Genomic DNA, 27564 nt, shown 5'->3' on the forward strand with positions numbered 1-27564 from the left:
ATTTCATGGAAATGTATTATACATGGTTCCTTTTCAAAGATCCAGCGATCTTACGTCGAGGAGAAAAACGTTTGTGGATTTATGGTTGCTTCCCTCGAACAAGTCAAAATATCGCGGTCATTATTTTCTTTTGTGGACTACATCAAGGTAGACTGCGATTTATAAGAAGTATTTTACTCTGACACAAAGCAGTTTTCCATATTCTATATACTTTCCGAGTAAAAGATATTAAAGCTGGAAGAAACGTTACCTATTACCTTCGTGTATTTCGTTGCTTACGAAGTAAACGTATGTTCCTCCATGATATTCTATTAATGCAATTAATGCAATTTTTCTTTTTTTTTTTTTTGAAAAACTTCGATACTTGATTATCACTATTAGCGAAACGCTATTACGCTATTTAACAAAATATGCTTGCAATAATTCTCTTGCACGTTTTGACAAAAAATATTCGATATACAGTGGCTCGGCATACTATTTGAACTTTTAAACGTATGTACATTGTGCGCGTTATATAAAACTTTTATACGTGTAAAAGATTTCGAAATTTTATTGGCACTGTAACGAGACACGACTGGCACGATTGTATCGGTAAAATTTAAAACTAATCCGGAGATGAACATATACATCGGTTGGAAGATGAGGTATTGCAAGAAATATATTTATTAAAAAATTAGTATACAGCAAGAATAGACATTTTAAGCACGTAAGTGTCAAAGATGGTCCTATCGAATATCGAGGTATATTAATATAATGGATAATTGACCGTTTAAATATTTTTGCGATCTCTGCGAAATATATGTACTACGTATGTATTTGTACTGAATATTTTCCAATTTCTGCACATATTCTCAGATTTGTTTCAAACTTTACCAATAAAGCCATATTATAGTCGTTACGATGTTAATGAAATTCCAAATGTTTCGTGTAACGTACGTAACATACACGTGATATATTCATAAAGCGCGTCTGTGTGTTTCGAATACTTTCGCGAGCCATGCCACCACAGGTATTGCTTCATCGTTCTCGAAATTTATTCTCTCAACGAGATACGCATATCGACTTTCCTATCGTCTTAGAAACATCGATTCCTTCTCGGCAACGTGATTAGTTACGAAGGGAAAGTTTCCGCCTAGTTTCTGAGAAATCATTTAGAACGTACGAGTTCGATTCTCACAATAGTCTTCTGATGAAACCGCGTAAGCAGCATTTTGCTCTTACCAACGTTTTCCTTGGAATTTTCTTTCATCGAAAGTTGTTCTGACTTCTGAAAATCTGGCTCGACAGCAGTCACTAACAACCTAACGATGCGTTCGTTATTTTTTTACAGAAACAATGTTTCACGCCAAGAATAACATCTTCTTTCGCGTATTATTTATTTCGAATTTGAGATTAAACATCGCCAACTTTCTTATGAATTTAATCGGATATCTGTGAGCGTAGCGATGCCACTGTTGGCTTTATGGGAACATCTGTTGCCGTTTAAAGATGTCAGTGCCATCGGAATACCAAACACGATGCGTTTCGTTGATTCCTGATTAAAAATTCCAAATATCTAGTTACCTTAACCCTTGTGAAAACGTTTTACCGTTTCAGCACGCGTTTCGACGATGTTTTACGACGATGCGAACGTCTTAGGAAATGTTCGTCGATAGAATGGGGTTTCCGAAATTAAAGAAACTAAAGGATTCGGGTAACAGTGGTTACGAAATATCGAAATGTAGAAACCATTCGCGTTAGTAATACTCTTGGCAATCCTCTTTTTCGGGGAAAGGATCGAAAAGAAAAATATTTCGTCATCTTTTTACAAGATATTTTATAAGATATGATTTAGCACGTACTTGAATTTTAATTTACTTAAAATACACTTCAAGTTTCGAGGAATTTCTTAGATATCTTTTATCGAAAAATTACGTTAGATCGTATCGTATCGCTGCCTTTAACGCTGTTTGAATTATTCGAACGTTATATTCGTTGAACGTTATATTCGTCACTGTTCGCAGGGGCTGAGCCTATCATTATCGATATGGTCCCCCTTTCGATTCAGGATATTCTCACCATTTTTCTTCCTAAATTACCCATATCTCTCTCCAACTATCACGCGCATCTGCAAAAATCCCAAACGTTTCCCTTCAACCCTAAGTTACAACTTTCGCGATGCTTATATTTCAAACTACGTGTTTCCATTGCCTTTTGCATTCCAATAGCCCTTTCGACCAACTTTCAACTAGTACTTTTACCTAAACCGTAAAAGAAGCCACAAAACGGACTTCAAATATCCAGGATCATCCGTCGAATCAAACAAATCCATCCTTCCGTCGCACAGGTTCTAGAGAGCGTCGAATCTCATAAACAAGTTCTCTTCACCAGCAGCAAGCTCTCCAGTGGAACAAAGAAACTTTCCCCTCTAGTGTCTCTAATCCTGCTGGTCTCAGCGTTCTTTCAAGATTCCGAGTAGCTCGTAAAACGATGTAAAACGGGAGGCAAAGGTATCGGTCGCGCGAATCGTTCCGTGGCTCGTAAATGATTCGTAGCGGGACGTTTTCCTGCGAATCCGTGCAGATAGCCAGGTTTAGAGAGAGAGAGAGAGAAAGAGAAGAGAGACTTTTTAAGACGGAGAATCAAGGCGGTGTAAATAGTAGGCGCAATAGTATACAGAATTCAATACCTTTGTATTATTAGTATATTTTCGCACTGTCCGTAAGGAACGTAAGTCGATCGTGTCTACGTCTAATTTTTTTTATTGGTCTAGACTTTAAGAGAACGTAAATAATTTTTGAGCTACCTCTTGAAGTATCTACGGTACTATATTAGCAGCTTTTAAGTCGGATGTTTAAAAGGTTTTCCAGGAAGCATAAAAATTTGCTTCGAAGAAGTTCACGAGTGAAATTTCGTTCGGGGCGAAGACAACTTGGTTTATCTGCGGTGGATTAAATTTCAACAAAGTACGATATATTCGATACAAAATAATACGTCAAGGATGGAAAATCATAGTGGTGTAAATCGATCTGTCGTCGTTTTCCCTAAAATGGGCTCCATGTTTATTGTTACAGAAAGTTAATTTTATCTTTTGAAACCGCGAAAGCGTTTCATAGCGGGAAGTGAAATTATAACGTAATTGATTGTTCAAACTAGTAGGATGACACTTTGAAGGATTGCGACATCTGGTTCGAAGCAAAATTCTCAAAATCTTGACTTACATCGCTGTGATTTTCAACCCGCCAAAAAGAGAGAAAAAGAGAGAAAAAGAGAGAAAAAGAGAGGGAGAGGGTGAGAGAGGCGATTCTCTACATCGGAGAATTTGGACGTTGGCCAGCCGTCGACACGAGGTTCGCCGAGCATCGCCGCGAGACATTCCGAGCTGCCACGACGCCTGGCGTCGCGACGTCGCTGCTCAGAGGAAGCTCAGTGTGCCGCGTATCGTCGAACGTGCATCTGCGTGTCGTATCTCCTCGCGTATACTTTCGTTCGTTCTGTTCTTCCATTTCTTCTGGTGTCGGTCGGTTACTTGGTCCTCGGCGCACACGCGATCGAGACATGTGACGACGAACGGCAAGCTTGGAAAATGACGAGTAGATCATTCGATGCGATCACCGGCCACCGGAAGTGGTAAACGCGAGCCAGTGTTTTTTTTAGGACTGTGGTAATCATACAGATTTCATAAACGATCGTGTTAATCGTCGAAGAGACCTCGATCGATCGGACTTTGTTGAAAAAAGAGCAAAGGTTCTTTCATCTTTTTTTTATTCGTTCCTCTGCCTCTTTTATATTTGAAAACAGAATATTATATCCCATGCTGGAAAGTAACGGGGCTTCGACGTCTGTTTCTCTTTCTCTCGTTCGTTTTTTGATAATTTTATTTAAAATTTAATTATTTTGTTGAAATTTCGGTTGATAGCTGTCGCTTAGATAATGGAGTTTCCGAGGTATGGTTTTGACGTTGGAAGCTCGTACGAAATGAGCAGAGTTTACGTGTTTCGATCGTTGCTCCGATACGTTACCAAGGGCGAGTAGAATGTTTCCTGCCATGGAGCATATTTTACTTAAAAAATCGTAATTGAAAGATTAAAAAATAATTGCTGTATCGATAAACTTTCACACAAGTATGTGAAAACAGAGCTAGATAATAGATGATATAATGGGAAGAGCTTTTCATTTCTTTATGAACGTATTTGCCCTAAATTCATTTCGATTCAAATTCAAATTCGATTCAATTTTTAATTTATTACTTTTAATTTATTATTTTTCAATTTCAATATTTGGGAAAGAAACGCGATCGTACTTTTCTAACGATATGCAGAAGGTCGGGTCGATTTGTATCCCAATCGACTATTTAAGGCAGTAACATTTACGACGTCGAAAACGATCCGACTATGTAATATTCAATTTGCATCGTTACAATTCCCAAGGGAAGATGGAATTTCAATCGTGCACCTGTTTCGCGCACGATCGTCGGGCGTGGATGCGGTGTTTAATGAGGTTGCCAGACATTTGATATACGGGATAATGAATTACGTGAGTTTATCCCTTAACAAGGTCTAATATATAGCGAAGAGGATACCGAAGACTCGTTGTCTGACTCTAGTTTTTGTTTCTTCGAAGGAATCTGGAGAGATCGATCGAATTTCCAATTCTGACGCATTAAAATGTCATAAACGCTGTCATACGATATTATTTGCATATTCGAACGAGAAACGTATAAAATAGTCGTAAGCGTCGTGAATTTTTCAAATTTACACGACCATTGAAACAACTTTTCTACTCGTGATAGATCGGGGCTGACGAAAGTATTTGGACACTTACCATAGAAAATTTTGATACGTGTATTGTTCGCGTTACGTAGAATATTTTTATTAGCTTTGATACGATCCGATATGGCCATATTGATAAAATTTGAAACCAAGCTGAAAATGCATCTGTATCGTATGTGAAATACGTGTTATATGAAACGTATTATACGAAACGTTTACAAATTTCATCAGCACTGTAGCGAGACACGACTGTCAGGATTATTTTTATCAAATTTGAAATCAATCTAAAAACGTACGTAGAAATTACGAGACATATACTGCAAACATATATTTTAATAAAAATTAAATACACGGTTGAGAAAAATAATTAATCGCGATAGCTGCGAAACATATGTTTGCGCTAAATATCTCGTATCGTAAAAATGTATCGTCCGTATACATATTTTCAGATTTGTTTTAAACTTCATCGATATACGATCACGATGGTCGGCTCTCGTAGTGTCAATGAAATTTCAAAATATTCCAAACAACACAGATAGTCTGTTCGCAAAAGGTTTCCACAAGTGTTCGAGTACTTTCGCGAGCTACTGTAATTTCGAAAGATACTTTAATTTTATAAATGGCGGAGCTCGTTCGAGTACCTGTAGTGTCAAGCTTGCAATTCATAAAATTTATCATGCGCCTCGAAGCTCGTAAACATAGCGGAGAACGCACAAAGGCTGATCTCTTCCACTTAACGTTGCACTTCAAGCGCAATAAACGTGTCGTTCCTCTGCGGTGAGAAAGAAAGAGAGAAACTGCGAGAGGGAGAAAAGGAGGATGATCGATAGATAGTTTTCTCTAATAAAAGTCTTATAGACTATTGGTGAAACTGTTGATGGACTGGCTATAACGTTAATAGCCCCTTTAATTCTCCCGCTAAATATAGACAACTACAATTTCGTCTCTATCCTCTACGTATACTCTTCGTTCGTTTCCGGATCTATCGTTCGTCAAACAACGACATAATTTATCGCAATTTCTAACTCTTTTGTTTCGTTCGTCTTCTTCGAAATTCGGGCGAATTTCTATTCGTTTCCTTCCGTGTAATGGAATTTTACATTTTCTCCTTTCTCATTTAACTTCCCATCAATGTTTGTCGTTCCAATTTTACATTACGTAAATGGGAAAATATCACGGATATACTCGAATATCGAATCACCGGATAATCCAGCGTGTACGTGTTTTATATTTCTTCGAGCAGCTCGACGGAGATGAATTCCCCTTTAAAATATTTCGTCGTACCTATATCTTATCTTATCTTGCATACAAGGTGTTACAGATTTTAACGGCGAAGCTTTCTCGGTACATCCAATGGGTCCAAAGAAGAAAAAAATGTTAAAGAAATCCAAGTCGTTCAAGACCTAATAAAAGAGTTATGACTAGAAAACGAAATACGAAGGGAACAACAAAGAACTAGCGGTTACCGCGACACAATGTAGAAGTAGACCGGAAATATTTACGTTTAGTCTATTTATGCGAGCTGTGTTTACTATTCGAGATCGTCAATGATTTTGAAGCGAATATCTGCCAGTACTATTAGCAAATTGTTCGGCTTCGTATCGAAATACAGCGATTATTTACGAATCTAGGGAATTCAAATACGCGCTTCGTTTACGATTTCTGCAGCGGGAATCGCAATAATCGCGAGTTCTTTGCTGTCCGTTTCGTATTTCGTTTTTTTGTCGTAACTTTTTTATTAAGGTCTCGAACGACCTACGCTTATGTAATATTTTTCTTTTATTTAAACCCATAGAATATATCGACGAAGCTTCGACGTTAAAATCTAGAACACTCTGTATATTATCTGTTACGAACAGATTTCCTGGGATCTTTGAAGACTCCGACGGTATGCTTATTTGAATGGTATTCGCGTGTCGAAAACACTAGAAAATCTCTTTGACTTGTAGAAGAGTTCTACGAGTATAAGATAAATGGCAAGGGAAATATATGTTTTCTGTCTGACGCGAATCTTTTTTTTTTCTGTTTTGGTAAAAAAACGGTGATTGTATCGGAGCTTGTAACGATGTGTTGCAGTTAATCACAGAAGGAAATAGAACGTTCTGTCGCCGGTGGCTCATTCTTATGTAAATAAAGTAACCACCGTACTGGTATACCGGGACAAACAAATTTCTAATAGCAAAGTAACTTCGAAGCCTCGTAATTAGAGCAGGTAATTACAATGTTAATTGTCGAGAACCACTGAATCGGGCAACTGCCATGCCACTTTGATCGAAGAATAAATTTATTTACAACTCGAAAATTGGTACTTTGCACGGGAATTTTGCAAAATATTGTTTCATTACGTTTTTAACGTTTGATATTCAATCGCACAGACTGCTCGTTATGGTGGTTGGTGTAATTTTAAATGCCAACCCTGTTAAAGAGTAAACTGTCTTTTGAAAAGTTCCAGATTACTTTCATGTTATGGGAAGTAGAGATCCTTTTAATGTGATCGTGATTGTAATTTAAAAATACAATTTATTAGTTTCAAAGCAGAAGTTTCGAAGCAGAATTTTCACTATTATTTTCGATTCGGTTTTGCGCGAAACTCAGTGTTGAAATAGTACGTAGTTCGATTTGAAACGAGCAAAACCGTTCCAATTTGTTTACAGTAGAAAAATATGTCTCTCTGAAGTTGTCGAAACAGTCGTACGCATCCCAACAAACCAAATTTTTTCAACGAGCCATCGAAGGTATCCAAAAATTGTGACAACCAGTCTGGTGAAAAGGACCTGCTTCGTATTTTCCATGTATAAAAACCGGAGTATTACTTTTTACAGAGGAAACTTACATAATATTGGAATTCTCTCAATTATAGTACACTTTATAACACATTTCAACTAGGGTTACCAAATTACAATTTGAAAGAAAATTTAAAGCCTTTTAAGACGAATATCAAGGTTCTCTGACGCCATAAATCCAAATTTCTGATCAGCGAAAAAGACAGAAAGAAAAAGTTACAAGAAATTACGATTCTCAAAGAAAAGTATACTCTAAAGATTACAGAAATTAAAGAAACGTCAAATTATAACGTTACAATGTGTCAAAAATCAGCGAAACGAAGTTACTATTGCAAAAGGAAACCTAAACACGACGAGTTGCGATCGCATCGAGATTTCTATAGACGAAAACCGCGGAAACCCAAGCAAGAACGTCGCGAGCGTATCGTCCACAATTAACGACTGTGTTACCACATGTTGCTTCAGAATTCGCAAGTTTCGTCGGTGAGCGAGTTTCCGAAAGTCGCCGGAGGCCCAGCCAGCCGTGTTCTCATGGACTTGCCAGCGTGACAGCTAAGACTCCGTCTCGTTTCTGTGAAACTTTTAATCGAACGTTGAATCTGTGCTCGTGGAAACGTACCTGGCGAAAGGTCGCGACAAGCGTAAAACGCTCGACCAACAGACCGACCACCCTTCAACGGGGAGAGCACCTATTTTGAGAATAATCAAACTCGTCTCGTTCGAAGTCAGCCGGTGGTTTTCGTGAAGTAGCGCTCTTCCGGGACCTGGAAACTTCGTCCCGGACGTGTTTTCCGAGAATCTTGATCGTTTCAAAGAGCAAAAGTGCAAAGGGAGTCGAGTGCAACGCGTTGCAGAGAAAAAATCTCGCTAGAGATAACGAACCCTGGGAATTGATAAGAACAGAAAGCTCGAAGTTCCAGTCAGAAACGTGTTTTCAAAGAGAGAAAATAGACTCTTGGGTATATCGTTGTTTTACGGTGAGCACACGGGCAAAATAACAGAAATTCGAGGAAGTTTACTCGTAATCGTACCTCGGGAATACGGTTGTCTTCTTTTTCTATTGAAAAATCGGAAATTGTCGGAGAATAGTGTAGCAGTAGAAGGATCGGCGAACGAAGAGAAGCAAAGATGTCGGAGATTTCGCTACGCCGGAAGACCAGATCGGCCTCGATCTGTGCACCTGGTTTCTCCAGCATGGAACAAATGTTGGAGGCGATGCCTCCCTCGGGTGCCAGAGAGAGGGATAAAATCGACAGAGAGAAGGATAGTGGAAGCGGAACTCCTGACAGCAGTACACCAACGAGAAGACGTAGACCCGCGACGAGGTCTCAGAGTGCTCGCGTCTCTAGCGCGAATAAGAGCATTCGTCGTCGAGCCGCCGCTCAAGGTAATTCTTCGTCGATGATGTAGCTTGTCGGTGTTTCTTTGACATTGCAAAGTATTTTGATACGATATTATCAAATGGATCGATCGAAGAATCTACGTAGGGACGGTAGACGTACAGCGATGGGATAAAAGAATGTTTATAAAACGAGAGTAATTAAACGTTTTTTATGTTTTTTATGTTTTTTTATGTATACATATGCAAATAGAGTGTTAAGCCGCGTTAGTCCAGTCGCTGGGTTAAGAGAAAGATGGCAAAAACAATGCATGAAACTTACCTTAATGAGCCGTCTGGACGATTCTAGTAACGTTGGAATGTTGTATTCTCGATGGTAGCGGTAAACACTGGTTTGGAAAAAGTAGACTTTCGATCCAGTCGTTTGAATGGATTACATACTGGAACGTCTGTACTGTATTCAAATGAAAACGCTGTTTAAATTATTCCAGTTACGATCCAGTGTCGGATTGGATCGCTGGACTGGAATGCAAACCCAGCTTTAGGTAATATATAACTGGAACGAAAAATTGATTAAATTTTTTGAAAGAGAGATGCATTTAAGATCGTTCGAATCTATTAGACGATAGTGGTATAGATCTTTATTAATTTTGTAATGTCAAGATTTAACGTTAATTGCTCATTTCGTTAATTTGTTTAACTTCGATTTTCATAATTATTTTTTAAGCATAGGGATCACAATTTTACTTTTTAATAATTTGGCATAGTTTGGCATTCAATATAAAAATCTATTTGAATTAGACAAACGAGTAACAATAATTACATAACATTAAATAATAATACGTAGAGCTGACTCGGGACGTTTCCTACCATCTCATTGTTGAATTGCTCGACGTTTGCCGTAGCCACTTTTGTTTGCGTTTGCGAAACATCAAGTATTAACGTGTTCAACAACTAGTTCAATTTTAATCAGTGCATTGCACACGGCGGTTCCATTCTCTTCTCGAATTGCAAAATTAATTTATTCCTTTAATTCGGTTAGTCTCCGCTGAAATATCGTCCGTTTTATCCCGTTTGCTACGATACTCGGAAACTAGAGGTGCAAAAATATTTTGCATAATTTCGATATACAACGTATAAAATATATTGCGATAAATCAGAGTGACTCGTTTCAATTTTTAGGAATTTCGTAAACATCGTAGAATCTAAGTGAAAGAAGCAATAGTAAGAAAGAAACGTTAAACAAATAGTTGGACTTCTCTATCGTAACTACGATGTTAAGAAGTAGAATTTAACGATATAAATCGATTAAGAAACGTAATGTTGCATTAACGTGACGTTAGTCTTTAGTAGTTTAAGTAATAACGAGTTATTCCACTCACCTTTATGTACACACGCGTTAACACATTGACTCCGTTTGCCGACGCGACGTTCAAGAATAACGACACCTTCGTACGTTTAGATCAGCGTCCTTTGATAATTAATTTCCATTAAGAGGTCTCTGAACGCGGTAGAATTTTCGCGTGATCAGTTCCCATCGACCATGGGTGATATCATCTGTCGATGGAACGTGAAAGAACACGCGGATAACATCGTATTCCGCGGTCCGATGCTTCGGAACCCAATGTAACCCATTCACTTCTAAATTAACTCTTTGAAGGGTGAAGTGACGTCGCTTTGACGTCACCGTTGTTCGTTTAACGTCCTGAAGCAGCGTATAGAGAAAAGCCTCGTGACGTAGGATATTTTGTAACTTTCGAAGCTGATAGCTTAAAATGCCAACGCATAATCCACGTCACATCCTTGTTTCCTTTTCACTTCCGCTGATGCTGATATTATCAGGAATTATTATGTCGATGTCACGAAGGGATGAAAATGTCCTTGGTAAATTTTTAATCTTACGCAGTTGGTTCTATAATCGTAATAAATTGTAATAAATTTTTAGGTTTTTTTTACTGAATTCGATTCGTAGCACTACCCTTTTTAAATAAAATTTCTTATTCAGCATTTCTTCATTTTTCAAGACACTCGTACGTTGAGATATTTCAAGTTTCTCGTGTTTTCTTATTTTTGAAGCAAAGTTATATTACAAAGCTGTGAAACAATGGCTAGATATTGTAGGTTGAACGAACAAAAACAAAGATTGCACAAGAAAATAAAGAAATGGTAAAACTTCGGTTTTCTTTAATTTCGAAATGGTACGTTTATTTGAATTCTGTTTATTGGAAGAAAATCATAGTTACGGCTTCATCGATGCTAGAAATACCAGAGAAAACTTTTTTTCTGGTATTTTTCTTAAGCGTTTCTTTCTGCTCGCGAGAATAAATTTGAAATTATTACATATTTTTTTATTTTTGTGACCTAAATTAAACGAACTTCGTACAATTGAATCTACTTATCTTAATGCAAACTTTTATTATTGGAACGAGCAAAATATGTATATTCCCATCGTACGAACTGATTGTCCCCGACGAATCCAGATAAATAGAGTTCGATTGTATTGCAGAATACAGTTACGGGATTATTCCATAAAATATAAATCTCGCTATGTTACGAACTCGCTTATGAACGTAGAAGTAGTGTTTAAATGACTTGGAAACAATTTTTTAACGAATTCAGACTTGCTGAATAAGCCTTGAACTTTACGTGTCTAAAGATGATGTCAGGACCTTGTTAGGTAATAGGCTGCCACTAATGAATTAATGAATATTATGAATAATGAATATTAATTTCATTGTGCAAGACGAAAGTATAAACAAGAAAGAGTTCCGTTTCTTAGAAACACATAGCTAAAACAAAAGTGAGAAAGGAATGCAATAGTATAAATGTATCATACTTTAGTATTCTATGATTGGACGCGCATCTAAATTTTCTCTGGATTTCATTTGCTGATTTATTTTCAGTAAATGCTCTTATTAATAATCGCAGCATAGATAATTATATCGACAAACCGTGCAGCAACGTAGAAGTAAAACAATTACTGTAGAATTAATACAATCGTAATAGATAACTAGGTATTTCCCAATTACTTAAAACAAAAATTGAACGATTGCGATGTAGCGAGCAAATGGCGCTGTTTTTTGGTCTTTTATTTAATAAAAATAATTTATTTCGATTTAATTCGAATATTCTACCAGAGCAACTCTTTGAAAATAGTTCTTCCACAAATTGTTATTTCCTGTTATTACACTCGTTATATGCAAATGTCTAATAAGCGAATAGAAGAACTTTAACTTTTGCCAAGATCGACTTCGATCGTTTTTCTTATAACGATCTGTTGGAATTTACTTGATTTGTAATCGATACTAAAAAGTCACTAACGGCGACTATACGTGCTAATGGCGGATGTAGTCATCGTCTAAATTAAGTTGTTACACATTTAATGAATATATGTACATATGTGGTCATAGTCACGTGCCACATTTACGCGATTTCTACATGTATATGTATCATTGCAGTATTGCCACTTGAATGTTAACGCTAGAAGCTGAACAATCACATTGTATCTATTTTCGATCGATGCTTCCGCATTGAGAAATTTTTACAGAACAATTAATTCATATTTTCCCACGAATTGTTGATATCTGAGACTCTATCCGTGAGAAATGGTTAAATATTTGTTAAATCGAAAGAATTTTATTTAGTAGTTATATATACCTTCTTGTTGCTTCCAGAGCACTCTTTAACTCCGATTCACCAATTTATATCTCAGCACTTTTCAAAACCCTTTAAATACTTTGAAAATTTGCTGTCTGATCGATTGAAATCCGCCAAGACCACGATACAAAAGTTATCGCCTTTGTAACTAAATGCGATTATAAATTATAAATCGTAAATTATAGTTTAGAAATTTGACGTTTTTCTTTGCGCTTTCGAACCTTGTCACGTTGCTCCTTTTAACTCTGCCGCGATATTTCAATTTCTTCTTCGTATTTAATCCCACCATTAATCACGACTTTCGTCACCAAATTTCTAACACCAAGTTGTAACGAGAAATCATACATATCAATGACGATCCCACGTTAGTTTGCTAAAGCTTAAGAAATGTTCTAACCACAGAGAAATAGAGTTGGGTCAGAAATGATCGAGAACACGCAGGTTAACCGTCCGCAAGAAACCATCCGCCGTTGTTGGACATTTAACCGGAGCTAGCCAGAGCAAACGGATGTCGAGTGTCTTTAAATAAGCTTGTTTTAGCCCACGAAACCCTTCGCGGCATCGTATTTTTGAGTTAAATGGATCGGACGGTTCCTCGAGTGAGGTGCACTGGCATCGTGGAAGCCCGTTTCGTCTGTCAGTGACCTACTACCCAAACGAACGCTGCCAGAATAGAAGCTGAAGCGTGATCTCGACGCGTGAAGCGTGTCGTCGACGCAATATGTAATCGTGTCTCTTACACGCCGCTTTCACGACGCGACTCGACGTCCGACTTGGTTTATTGGGCCGTTGAAATTGATCTTTCGGCCCTTAGATCGTGTCTACTGTCCGATAGGAGAAAGAGTACAGCCAAAGCAGACGGTCCTTGGTATTGATATTTATCAAATTCGCAATGAGTTGTGTCGAAATTTTGCAGCAATTTTCTGTAAACGTAGAAAATTCGTATTTTACGCTGGAGATAAAGCAAAAAATTCTTTCAATTTATGGTGATACCATAATTTCTATTTTTCTAGATCTTCCGCAAAACTATAAGTAAGGGTTGGATTAGATCGTTATTAAATTAGAAGAACATTACGTAATAATAAAATTAGTTATCAACCGCTATTTACGATTAAATAACGAAAGTAAACTAACTAATTCGTCACAGTGAATTTTGATAAAGCTAGGACAGCGAATTTTGATAAATCTCTCTTGGAAAATACGAGTAGAAGTTCCTTCTCGCGTTGCATGATTTTAAAAGCCAGTGACACTAATTACCCCACGGTAATATATAGAAAGTAGTCGAAAATTGAGTAACCAGGCAAACGATTTTTTCAGTTTTTCTTCGTCCTTCCGATATTTATTACCTCGACGAAGATCCGCCACACCGTGAAAGGGTAGATTCGTTTTCGAGCTTATTTCACAAGGGATTCTCAATGAAAATCGTCGAGCGTGAAATAAAGAAGCGACGGGCTTGATCGTGTAAAGGCAGAGCCTAGAAACCTTTAGGATTGAAATATTTTTCAGCTGGCTGTTCGAGATCGATTTCACTTTCGTGTCGTTTAGTACTCGTGGTTTTACTGGAACTCCATATGCTTCGATATTCCCCGAACAAGAAGATAATCCTGGATAAAACGAAAGCTTTCTCTTAGCATGAAGAAGCGAGACTATGCTTTAAACCTATGAGATTTATTACCCTTTTACGAGAACTAAGCGGATGAATGTAATTCCGTTTAAAAAAGATAAAACGGTTTCAACATATTTATTCTTGACACAAATAAGTTCTGAATATCTCAGAACTAATTTTTGTCTTTAAGGTTTGACAAATTTATTGGTTATTTGCAGTTTTTCCCTCACTGTATAGCACGTATACAGTGATTTCCTTATCGAGATATATCTTCTTTGAAAAACTTGTTAACGCGCACGTTTCGTATCGAGTTTCTAATTAACGACGCGTCGAAATAAAAATTAAGGCGCAATTTTATTAATTTTTATCAATTATGCTATACGGAATAACGAATATTTGTCGCGTGTAGAATGTACTTCATGTGTATCCAAATAAGAAGAAAAATCTGCGTATTTGCGAACGTCATATATATTGTTTATCTTCGCATGACGAGGGATATTGGATCGAAAGCTCGATTTATGAATCTCCATCGATCGTCTCTTTTCAATTCAGCTAGCCTGAGCGAGGAAAAAGATAAAAAAGAAGAAGAAGAAGAAAAACTGCAAAAGGAACAAGTATGATTTACGGTGGCATCAAAATCCTAGGCAACATTGTATTTCGAATCATTTTATTGAACGACATTTTCACGTGTCGCTCGCGGTGCTTTTCTTCGAGCTTTTCTTTCTTTAGAAGCTTTAAAAGGCGGTCAGCAGTAACAGCAAAAAGGGGACAATTTCCAAAGGGCCCACGCATGAGATAGTAGGAAGCCATCGAGTGTAAAGTCTGTTCAGTTCAGGACCTAGCGAAAAAAGGGAACGAAAAACGGCATTAAGAGGGAAGGTAGATACGTAGATGGATAAGAATATTAGGAATGTAACCTGACGTCTTTACAACTCCTTTGGCTTCGATTGCATTACCACGATTCCGTAAAAAGTCGCTTTTAGAGAGTTCAATAATACTTTAAGTCTGTCGTTACGAAGAGTTACACGATTAATCGTTTTTAGCAAACTGAAAAAGTAGGATATTTAATGAAATAAAGGAATACGACGTTAAATGTATATATCTTCATGATTTATGATAAACTGTTGATAAAAAATTCGAGTCGATTCGAGAGTGAACCATCAATCATATATCGGTTGTTTTAATTTGTTTCAGCTGCACACCATCATCATCATCATCATCACGAAGGCACAGTTAAATCTGCTCATTGCAGCAGCGAGCCCAGGCTGACCGACAATGATATCAGCCCTGGCCTCAGAAGAAGAGGAAGTCGAAGAGGGCAAAGTATGCATCATAGTCATCACAGAAAGAGTAATGCATTTTTGGACGTTCCTGATCCCTCGAATCAGATTCAGAGGGAAGAAGGTGAAGACGAGGACAGTTACAGGCTCAGAAGCTTCAGTCTCACCAGCAAGGGTAAGTCTTTTCTATAATTTGATCAGAAAACCTGTTTAATTCCCCTTGTCAACAATTGTCAGCTTAGAACGAGACGATAATAATTTATCATCTATTTTTTTCGCTATACATTTACTCCGGATAATAATTCCAATTCCTCTTTCATAAAACACGAAAATCAGTCAAATTACAATTAATAATATGGGGAGGAAAACTAAAACTTTTATAAATATATAGATCATAAGATACCTATAACTTCCTTTTAATTCAATTCTGTCTATTAATTAATCCGCGAAAGAAACTTTTCTTCGTCATCCAGAAAGTCAGAACTTTTCTTTCTAAAAAGAGAAATAACCAAATTAGCGAATGGTAACTGGTAGCTTTCACTCAATAGTTTCAACTGTAAGACCAAAAATGGCTGAATTTCTACTTTTGCCAATTTCTTCCTTACGGAGAGTGACAACCTCATCCACGAGATTCTAATCGAAACCATCAAAATCTTTCCAGCCGGTAGCCTCGATTATAAATTCAAAAAGACACGTGACTCGATGCTTGTACTACGATACGAGCATAAACGTATATCAGCGACCAGTTCTTTGACGAGGAAAAACCGTTTCCGATTTCGTCCCCCGTGGACCATTTCTCGCGCGGCTATCAACTGTTTCTATTGCACGGCAGGATCATTTTCCTCTCTGGTTCTCCGGGGATCATCTACGAGCGATTTCTATCAGGTTTATCGGAGACCTCGTAGTTGGAGCCTGGGCTTCTGCCTCGAATTCGTCGTCCGGAGTTGTGGCCTGCGCTCGTCGAGTGAAGAACTCGTGCCAGAAATACACGTTTTCGCGGTAGTCAGAGAAAGAGGGGCGAGAGAAAGAGGGAGAGAGAGAGAGAGAGAGGGAGAGTGGACGAGAGCTTAGAGAAGAAGGCAGTAGAGAGGCGAGATAAGCGAAAATAGAGTATCTATAGTTGTGACGTCGTACGGCTTCCTCGAAACCGGTTGCTCGCCACGCGAGAGCTTTCAGAGCCAACGAACGCGCGTGAAAGTCGTTTACTCGTTAATCCCCCGTTCCTGCTCCCGATTCCCAACTAGATTTTCGGATTCCTGTAATTGTAGATGTGGAAATAGCAGTCTTGGATAGAGAGAAACTCTCACGGGTGTGCACGCGCGCGTCAACACCACCGGTTATTAAAAAATCAATGACGAAAGTTTGAGATTGAGAAAGGAAGGAAAACTTTACTCATTTTTTGTTAAATATTTTATATAAATGCAATGCTGCATTATTAGTTCTGATCGCTTTAGAGAATTTATAGAATATACTTTTTGATTCTTTGACTTTATCGTAATCGTGAACTGGATGACAGTAGAACACGGTCCTTCGAACAGACATTACCACTGTAGGCAAAGTGCTAGGATACTCTGCCGAAATAGGATCGTTGCTGTCGAGATGGCAACACCAGATTTTAAAGTAATCGGTAGACTATGAGTTTCTATGCAAATTCACATTTTTGAAAATATAATTAAGAAAAAAAGCCGAAGTAGAAAATTGTTTTGCATATCAAGTATCATAGAAAATACCATGCTTTGGATATTTTATATATCTTTTCGTATTCTATGCAATTTTGCATCTTTTTTAAATTCCTATTAATCAATATCTTTTGGGATAATTGAATGGAAACCTCGAATATAAGTTTAGAGCACATTTAGCATGTTTTGGGAAAAGGCGGTTTTCAAGTTACACCGTTCCATACATTTCAAACCTAACGTGCTTCTTTCGCTCAACGTTAGGCCTTCTGACAAAATGTTTGCAAACTGTGGTACTAAAATGACCGACACGCACTATATTCTAATGTTTCTAGACCATGGTTTAACGTTTTAGAAGCATATTTTAATGTTAATTAAACTCTGACTAAAATATTACGTTGTAGACTCTTATGTTCTAGGCCTCCGTATACTAATTTTTCTGGATTAAATACTTCTTAAAAACTAATGGAAAAATTACAACTGTGTGGAACGTCATATCAGTTTATATAGATAAAACATTTTCTTTTCTTTAAGTATCGCATTTTTTGCACGACACGTATACAAGCTCCCTCATTAAGTTTTTGACAAAGTTCGTCTCTGATATTAGAATTTATTTCTTGTATAATTCATGTATATTGCTATTATATTTCCTTCTTTGTGATTGATATTTCAGCCTCCGTTTCCATTATGTTTATGTATCTTCATCAATTCTGTCTGTTTTCGTTTCTCCTATTGTTTTCCTTTCGAATTGTTTCGTCTGCAAATTTCATTTGGAAGTTTCAATCTGTCTGACGAATTTTGCGCGGTAAATCGTTGGGATATCCACGACGAGCTCTGAAAATATTTCGTGACGCCTGAAGCTATCGAAATGAATTAATAACGTTGCGAAGGAAAGGCCTATGTCCAATGTTTTTCGAGACGTCGGATTCATTCTTCAGGCTAATATTCATCTCTGCTATTTTATCCTTCGGTTCGCCGAGATCTCTACGAAAACATTCGATTCACGTGATCGCGAATATTTGTTGCTCCTTCTGCCTCCTTTCTCCTTCTCACACGATCGATCTTCGACTTCTGCTGAGAATGATTGTTTTACACATTTCCTAGCCTTTCAATTATTATTATCGCCATTCGTTGAAAATCTTTCGGATATTACATTTTTATTGCGAAGATTTAGCTTTGAAAGACGCTGCTGTCAAAGTAAATCGATTAGAACCTAATAATCTTGTACAATTAAATATTTCGTATTTATTTAAGTATTTAAACGATGGTTTAAACTTTAAGTCCTTTTAAAGTTAAGCTATTATATTAATTTATAGGATCGATAGTTACAACTTGAGTGAATTTGTTGGAAGTTCTATTTGAAAAAGTCTTGACTGGCAAGCACTGATCAAAAGTTTGCGATTAAAGCTTCTTCTTCTTCTAGTTAGAACGTAAAACGATCGATAGAGAAGTTTCTACGCCACTATCATTTAAATCTCTTTGAAATTTACGTTCTTACACCGTCTATTTTCCTCACAGGAAATTCGAAATTGAAAATTAAAAGAGACCAATCTTTAGCTTATATTCTTTGAAAAATTCTCATTTCCGATGATAATCTCTTCCTTCTCTCAAAAAAAAGTCGAGTCTCTTGAGCCCATGTTACGCTCTCGATATTTCCAGAAACGTGTTATTAGAAGTCGTTGTTTGTAACGAGGAAAGTCACCTAAAAGAAAAGCACCGTTTCCAGGCATTTGGAAATACAGATCAAAAGTAAATAATCGCGAACTGGATGTTTAGCGTAGCTCGCGGGAAATCGAGTCCGCTGTCTTTAATCTAATCGCGTTTCTCGATTTCTCGTTAAACGATTTCCGGGGAACGATCGTTCGAAGGAAGGACATTTGCCTTGCAGGCGTGCGCCGCATCAGATTCGAGAGTATCGCCACGGTTTGCTAGGTTTATCGAGTGCACAGCCTGCTGTAAAATTAATATTTCTTCTGGCAGTACTTGCTTCGTCAGAAAAATCTCACTTCGTGGATCTTTCTCGCGTAAAGAGGCATTAAAACGTTGATAAGCGCGATAATGTAATACACGCGTGAACTTTATCATAATTTTTATTTCGAATTATATGCAGCGTAAAAATACTTGTTCCAGTGCTTGGACCTTAAACAATCTATTAAATCTTAATGACTTTATTTTAGTCCTTTGATAATGTAACGAAGTGAATTCAATACGAATCATTTATATAATAATTATCGCTTTATTTTCAAGATCTTGTTGTATCAAGTACAAGAAACATATGTATATCTTCAACTTTTTGTAAGGAATAATTATGGTTTAAATATTTGCTTCGGTTCCTCATTGTTAAATGATTAATAACGTGAATCGATAAATCTAAAAAGAATGTTAATTCATCCTGGGTCTTCCTCGTTATGATTCGAATATATTTTTTATTCTCCGAGGTAGTATAATATACGAGAGATTGAAATTCTTTTGTTTTCGATACCTTTGTTCCATGATTTTCAATGTCGATGGGCTTTTTCAATTTTCGATACATAGAAGAACTTATTGAATTTTTCTTCCATGAACCTACTAGAAGCTAAACGAAAGAGTTTTCGGTCTTTGCTTAAAGACGAACGGTAGATGTGTAGAACGAGGAAAAATGAAAATCTATCAATAACCGTAGAAATAACGAAATTGGAAATTCAGAAATTATACAGCTCGTCCTTCGCACATTTACGCCCAGTACTTTATTCCGTTATAAATTAACTAACGAATACGCTAACTGAGAGCGTTATCTTTTTTTCAGCTTCTCGTTTTCAGTTCACATTCGTTAATTAAAACCGCAATATTTCTCCACGTTTGTGGCTCGTTTGCGTATTTCCTCCTTTCACCGGTGCGATTCATTTTATTTCGTTCTGTCTTCAAATTACTAATTGCGATAAAAAGCGTGTCAAGAAGAAATTCCTTAGAATTAGTTCACCAATGTATCGAAAATTCCTAGCAACTATTTACTTATATGTTTTATTTACTTATTTATACTTAGTCCATACCTTTCGGCTTCGGACGATTTTCGGTTTACATCTCTTATATAATTTCATTACATCATATATATATCTTTTACACTAGCTCTTCTATAACTATATACAACCTATTTACTTATATGTTATCACTGTAACTAGGCACGACTATCGTAATCGTGTTAACGAGCTTTAAAATGGATCTGAAAATTGTAAAAGTTACAAGGTATATACTGGAAGTATATATCTACGCTTTACAAGTTTAAGCCTATCGTGCATGCTGTATAGCAATTTTTCACCAAGTACATGTTTATAATAAACGTTCAGTAATCTCTATATACGTTGCTAGATTGGCCTTTACCATTACTACATATTTATATATACCTCGTACATAATTCTACTATCGCAATCACGATAATCGTATCTCGTTACAGTGCTCACGAAATTTCACAGAGTTTCACATAACATGTACGATATACTGGTGAAAATTTTCTGTGACAAATATTCGAATGCTTTCGTAAGCCACTGTACGTATATCGCGTTACAGTCACAATCGTACCGATTGCATCACTTTTTACAGCGAAATCTTATTACAATTTGTTACGTAGAATTCCTCGAAGAAACACATAACTGGACGATTCTAGAGAGATGATGTCATTATTCGTATTTGTTCTTTGCGGGGAAATTAATTTCCGGGAAATTTGCCCACGGTTCTTTGTCCCTACCGTAAACAAGAATTTACAGGTTGTACGACGAACCGTCGTTATTTCTCGTTAATCAACTTGGCACGGCTACCAGATGTGGACAGTGTAATATCACCAGGCCGTTAACTTTGGCCAAATCCTCTTACAATTAGCATCAATGGAACGACCAGCGGAAGGACGTCGAATCATTTAACATTTGAAGCTATTGAATCGATCGATGTTCAATGTGTAACGCTGATTCGTCCATGTTTTAATGCTAGGATAATCGATAAACTGAGAATTACGAGTATAAATGGTATAAAATAAGATTTCAGGAAAGGTCAGTATTTTGTTGTGCTTCTATGCATAGAACGATCTATAGGAAAACGAATATATTTTATTTATGGAACATTTGCATGTTCTCTTGGCATGCGTATGTCCTTTTCGTGCTTTGGTTTGATATTCTCGTTTTTTATTCATTTATCTTATCTCGTCTTTTTTATTACTCTGTCTTATCAGGTTTAGTCCTTTTAATCTTGTTCTTTGATTTATCAGGCTTCCCTTTGATTTTTTCTTTCTTGATCTACAAAAGTGGTTACAAATTTGGAATTATGAAGAATTTCAACGAATAATCTCAATTTTCGAATCAATTAGACGAAAAAATTTCAAAATAGATCTTAATTTTGCATCGGGTAAAATAATTTTCTTGTTATAGATACAACAGCTAGGTGAAAGCGCGGTATCGAGCCGGTTTAATAGACAGTTTCACTTTGTCCGACAATATATCTCACTCTGGCGTCCAATATTTTCTTCCCTGTAACACGTAAATCCCTTAACCCTCTTTGAAGGATTTGAGCTTCGACTATATACATACTACGATCCAACCGTTTCTCTGAAAATCAGTATGATTTTTCTATTTTCATCTTTAGCATAACGCAGGAGCAAGAATATTATATTTTGAATTCTGTAGTTTCTTTTTTAATTTTGAACTTTAATATTAAAAAAGAATAAGATCTTCTATATGAAAATGTAACAGTTTCTTTCAATCTCGCTATTCTCGTCTTCCAATTTTTCTTGCACGAGATCATCTACAAATTTTCCATTAATTCTCGGACGTCAAAAACTGAGCTAACTCTGGCACACGTTGATATATCATATTTTCTAGTTACCGTGTTATTCCGTTAAATCGTATAAACAATTTTGTCCTTTTACACCATCTTATCTATCACGTAAGAGTAAAAAGCTTGTTTCATCGTTACAAAATATAATAATCGACGCTCGTTACAATGATCGAACCTGCGTTAAGCGAGACTTGGGAGCGAAGCTGAGCACGATAATCCGATAATCTATCGTCCCATTAATCGATCTTCCGATAATAATCAATCTCTAATAAGTAGATACACGTAATTTTCCTCCTAATCAGTCTTATATAGTTAATTTTTGGCTGTCTATCGATCGCGTAAGAAATCAACGATCGAAGGCCGCGTTATTACTTCGATGTTTTCGGTTCGAGAAACAGGGATATCATTTGCGAAGAATTGGCCGTCTAACAAATTGGATCAATCGTGAGCGGTCGAGACTACCGTTTCACGATATAGCTGTCTTTCGCGCGAAAATAAAACGCGTTAACGAGATCATTTATTTTCTATTTCCCGAGCGTGTAAGCGATATTTGCCAAGCTAGTTGAATAGCCAAACTAACGGCCGCTTAATAGAAATTAAACGTCGCCTCGCCTCGTGAACGATTCTATCGTGCGTCAGGAAAATTCGACCACCTGTTACGATGCAAAGTGAATCGTACTTCTTGACTTACTGCCAGTTTATCTTGTTGATCGCATGCTCATTTACGGCAAGGTTACGTTGTTGTTACCGATCGTTTCGCCAATATCGGGTTATTTATACTTTATTTGTGCAATTAAGTCTGTCCGCCGTTAATCGACGTTCAATACAAATAAGGTTTCGAGCGTTCAACTAATCCGCGATCGTTCATTTATGTACACTGGTAAGCGAAGTATTTAACGAACGGAAAATTACGAGCAATTTGAAGAGAACGATTTGCACGTTACGGTAAATTAGAGAAGTATCGATAGCTACTGTTTAAACTTTAAACCGTCGATTTTAAACGATAGATATTTCTTTCGAATATTTAGTATTTTGAAGCCCTTACCGATGGCAATGTATATCGGTGTCGTATATACTATATCTATATCACATGTACGAAAAGTATGTATGTATCAGTCAAGCTTAGGATTATACATTTTATCGCGAAATAGTAATACAGTATAAAAAATAAGAATAGGTTTTACATTTTACCGATTATTAACTGGCGATTATTATTAATTTAAAAATATGCGGATGATTATCGAATCTGTGTTTTGAAACTATGTCGAAAGCTTTGGTCTGAAATTTCTCAGTCAGATTTATCATTCGTGTCTCATAGCGGAAAGAAAATTGTTTAAACGTAGATTATCAAAGGGATTAATCGAGTAATTAGGAGACGCGATTCGTTGCTCTGGTTTTATGTCGATTCTTTAAGCAACGATAATATCGTTTCAGAAGATCACAGCGGCTTTGTCTAGTTTCAAACATGAAAGGCTTGTAAAATGAAAATGAGAAACTGAGCGTCGAAACCAATAAGCGATATCTGGGTCTGCAACTCTTCAGAGATTTCCACCAGTGGTTCGATTTAATTTTTCCCGACTTCAAACGGATGACATCAGCGAAGCTCTTTTCGCTCTTTCACTTTTCGTTGATTTCTCCGATACTATCTTAATCTCTCCTGAGTTTTGGCCGGTAACATCTCGTTTGAGCTTCTTTCCGAGATTACGAACCTTAAAATTAACCGCCTTTGCAGAGTATAGTCTTTAATGAAAACTTTAAGATAAACTTTCATTGAAATATTATCTTCTAATTTATGTTTACGTATTTTCTTGCTACGTACTTTTTAAAAATTAATTTTTTATTACTTTCAGCTAAATTTTTCGTTCTATTTCAACAACTTCTTAAATTAGTTTTTGGCTTCTCGATATTCTAGTCGCATCGACTATTCCAAAATAGTTTATCATTCGATATTACGTTCATTCCTCTTCGATTATCTTTTTTTATCTCTAATTTGTGCTCAAAAAAACATCAATCGCTAGACCGTGGATTCTTATGCATTTCTAGCAAATCTACATGTAACATCTAGCGAAGAAACGAATGTTTCTTCAAATTTTATTGCTTTATTTCCGTTGGTAAAAATGAAAAATTGCACGAATATCCGCAATCTAGTAACCGATACACAACCTTTTCAGAGTTCTACGAAGGATCTTTATCCAAACAGCACGCCATACTTAAACCATTCTCCTATTCTTCGTCTCAGAGCAACAAACTGCTCTTCCCACGTCCTAAATTGAATTTTATTATCCTGCCACGAACGCTAAGAATAATCTTATTGTATCTCTATCATCTAGCACGGAAGAGGCTCTGTTGACTGTGGTTTAACGAAACCGGTGCGTTATTAAACGGCTCGGATCGTTTGCGAAATGAATATATGAATGAGTAAACGGCGTACCTTGTCCGACAGTGTCGAGACTAGATATCGAGCGTTCGCCTCGTCGTACGTCTAAGTACGGCCTGCCAGGATATTCGAGAGGTCAACGAACACGGAACACAGGGAGGGTTGAAGCTCGACGTAAGTAAACATAACGACCCGCTAACGTTTCGTTACTATAGAGTAGTAAATAATATTGATTCGCGTCTTGCCACGCGTCCGCTGTAGGTCATATCCCAGTATACGTCCCTTTTTTTCGATTATTTTTATCGACCTGCATTGTTTACCGAACGATAGTCCGATATTTGGCCCTCGTCGGTATTCGAGGGGTTACCGATAGTATTTTCGGTTATCGATAATTAAAATCGACTGCCAGTTAACGTACAAAGGGTGAGTCACCTGATGTTAGAATATAAAATTTCTCCCTTGTTCTCGGCGGAAAAAACACAATAGGGTGGAAGGTTGTTAGGAAGGGTTGGTATCATAATAAAATAAATATAGCGAGGGAAATTTTTTTTTTTTTGAAGTTTCAGAATCATTAATAATTTTTAAGATAATTTTCATTAATAATGGCGATTTTTTAAAATAATTTTTTATATCAATTTTTGTATCATTTTGTATCACGCTATTAATAATTTTTTATGGAGTATCTAATTCTTACGAATGCTAATCCGTTTTTCATAACGCGGTCGATGTTTGAAATTACTTTGTAGTCGCAAGCCGGTTTTCTTGTTTTATATTTGTTATTCGTCTATTTAAAGAAGCTTTGAAATGGTAAGGTGTAAGAAATATCTTCACAAAGACTTACATCCTTCCTTTTGCGTAAGATTATCTTTTCTGAGATAAAGAGATCTGCTCGTTAGAAGGTTAATACATTATGCATGGATGAATTTCTTTCTATCAGCTATGACATAACAAAAATATATCGATGCTTCGATAATGATTACCTTTATATAAACAAAACTTGTGTTACGCTTTGTCTTTCTCTTATCGTTAAATTTAATGAAAAAATCGGACTTTCGATTATATTCAATTACGACTGCTGATCTTTATATCTTAATATTCCAGTGGCTTTATGTTTATCGTTTCGTAAGTACGATTTTGAAATTAGTTCAGGTTCAACTTTGAAATTAGATAACATAGGATATTTCGTCGAACATGTATTTATGAAAAATTTTGATTACAAATCCAAACACAAATATACGCAACGACTTCGAGAACGGTGCATCGTATCGAGAGTTGCTATGCTACCTTTAACAATTTACGAAGGTTGTGGTCAACTTTGTATTCAGGAAATATACGTGCACCTATTTATATACTCGATTATGATCCGCTGTTACGGTCAAACATATTAACCACGTTAGATCGTATATTTATATCACGTGTAACGCGCGCGCTTCAGCGGCATCTACGAATTAATTAAAATCAAAATTCAATAACGATTAACGGTACAACATCACCTTTTCATAAAGGAAATATGGCTTCTTTTCTCAAAGAAATAAGATACGACAAAATAAAGAAGGAAAGCACAAGAATAAAATTATTTCCCGTGTAAAAATTGTAGCGATAAGAATTAAACATTTCCTGGAATCTCATAGGAAAGGGGAAAAGTAATAATAACCGACGTTGGGTTTTTCAAAGCAAAGTGGATCGCCATCAGCAACAAGCCACCCTTGTTTCTGTTTATTTCTCTTCCTCTTTGCTTCCAGCAGTCGTATTGTACCAGACGTTCACTGCGCTGAAAGTTTCGAACGAACGTGCTCGACGAAACAGGGAAGGATGAATCATAGCGAGGAGAGCAGCCCCCATAAAACGAACGGTACATGTCCATAAAGTCGTGGAAGATCGTTGATCGATACCGGTCATGTTTACCCGTCATTTCTTCTCGCGCCCTTCATCTAAGTTTATTCTGTCCACCCATCGGATATTAGAATCGTTGGTGCTTCGTCAATTCCTAGAAAATTAATTTTTGTTATTTTTACGTCTCGAAGATCTTACGTTAATTGAATTTTGTGTGCGCAGGAATTGTAATATTTCTATTTCCAACGGAAAGGTTCGTGACAGGCATATGATATAATTTCCATCGAGCAAATAGATATGTCGTTCGAGTTTGAAAGGAATTCGATATAAATGTAAGTTTTTTTTTTATTCAAATAATTGACCTTAGCTTCTCCTGAAATTTACAATTTGTCAGGATATTTTTCTACAGTTTTCGAACACATACTCTTTTACCGTCAGTTTCAGAAACAGAATCGTTATCTTTCCTTATTATTTTTTTCCTAATTAAATATTCTAGAATAACTTGTTCTTTCTAAATTTACGATATCGTTGAAACTCTTACTTTTTTTCGGAACCTTTTTAATCCTTACTCTTTCCATATCAAAATAGAGATATCGTACTGAATCGACGAACACTTTTTCTTATTATTTCGACATCAGTAATAGATATTTTTATTCGTATATTTAAATTAAACGACGTAAAAGATCCTTTGGTTCGGTTTGAAGATAATTTCGTATTTCCGTAAATCGGAGGGATAAAAGCGTTCGACGATAATGATTTTATCGCAAACTCGAAAGTTACATCAGTCATAGAGTACGTCACAAGCGCGTGTAAAAACAAGTTGTATCAGATATAACTGCCGTGCACACGATATGCAAATTAAACTTTACATCGAGCTACGCCGATATCGTGGAGGAGCGGACAAGTTCATCTTGTTCCCTGTGAAACGTTTTTACGATTACGGGTCGCTACTCCCAAGCATGATAATCTTCGTGAATTATCTAGGATAATTGCAAATCAATCAAATCTCCTACTACGATAAAACTGTAGAATAATTTTAATAATGGTATTTTTATTTAGATCATGCATCGTTATATCGCATTAATATTGTAAGACATTTTTGGAGCCCGTGATTAACGAACTTCGTTAACCTTATCTACACAATCTTAATTTAATTTTAATAATAACGCTCTTCAAAACATGCATCATTCTCTTCGACGTTCACGCGAGGCCGTGAAAAAGTTGAACTACGTCAAAATGACCACGATCGATAGAAATTGCCGCCTTAATAAAACTGAAGCATAAAACTTGTACCAAAATAACGAAAATGAGAGAGGTAAAAAATAATCGTAAAATTATTACAACCTATCGATAAATTATTACAACCTACATACTATACCAAAACCATCGAAACCCTAAGAAATGCGATATCGTAAATCTATAAAATTCCTATGAAAAATTACGAATCGATGATTCTGGTTGT

General features: G+C 36.6%; 1 protein-coding gene across 3 annotated transcripts in view; it reads left to right on the forward strand.

The window, feature by feature from the left end:
• The first annotated feature begins 3387 nt into the window (after window positions 1–3387).
• LOC117242095 (GTP-binding protein RAD) overlaps window positions 3388–27564 on the forward strand; it is an 80802-nt gene continuing 56625 nt past the window's right edge. Inside the window, exons 1-3 of one of the 3 annotated variants that reach the window (XM_033508479.1) lie at window positions 3388–3643; window positions 8000–8921; window positions 15331–15591. In XM_033508479.1, the coding sequence (XP_033364370.1) occupies window positions 8663–8921; window positions 15331–15591 (520 nt within the window). In that variant the 5' untranslated portion in view covers window positions 3388–3643; window positions 8000–8662. Of the gene's footprint in view, window positions 3644–3665; window positions 3727–7999; window positions 8922–15330; window positions 15592–27564 lie in introns of those variants that run through there. The other 2 variants (XM_033508480.1, XM_033508481.1) reach the window with 2 other exon arrangements.

This window comes from Bombus vosnesenskii, unplaced genomic scaffold, assembly GCF_011952255.1.
Source record: "Bombus vosnesenskii isolate JDL3184/JDL3185 unplaced genomic scaffold, Bvos_JDL3184-5_v1.1 scf7180000016263, whole genome shotgun sequence".
NCBI lineage: Eukaryota > Metazoa > Arthropoda > Insecta > Hymenoptera > Apidae > Bombus > Bombus vosnesenskii.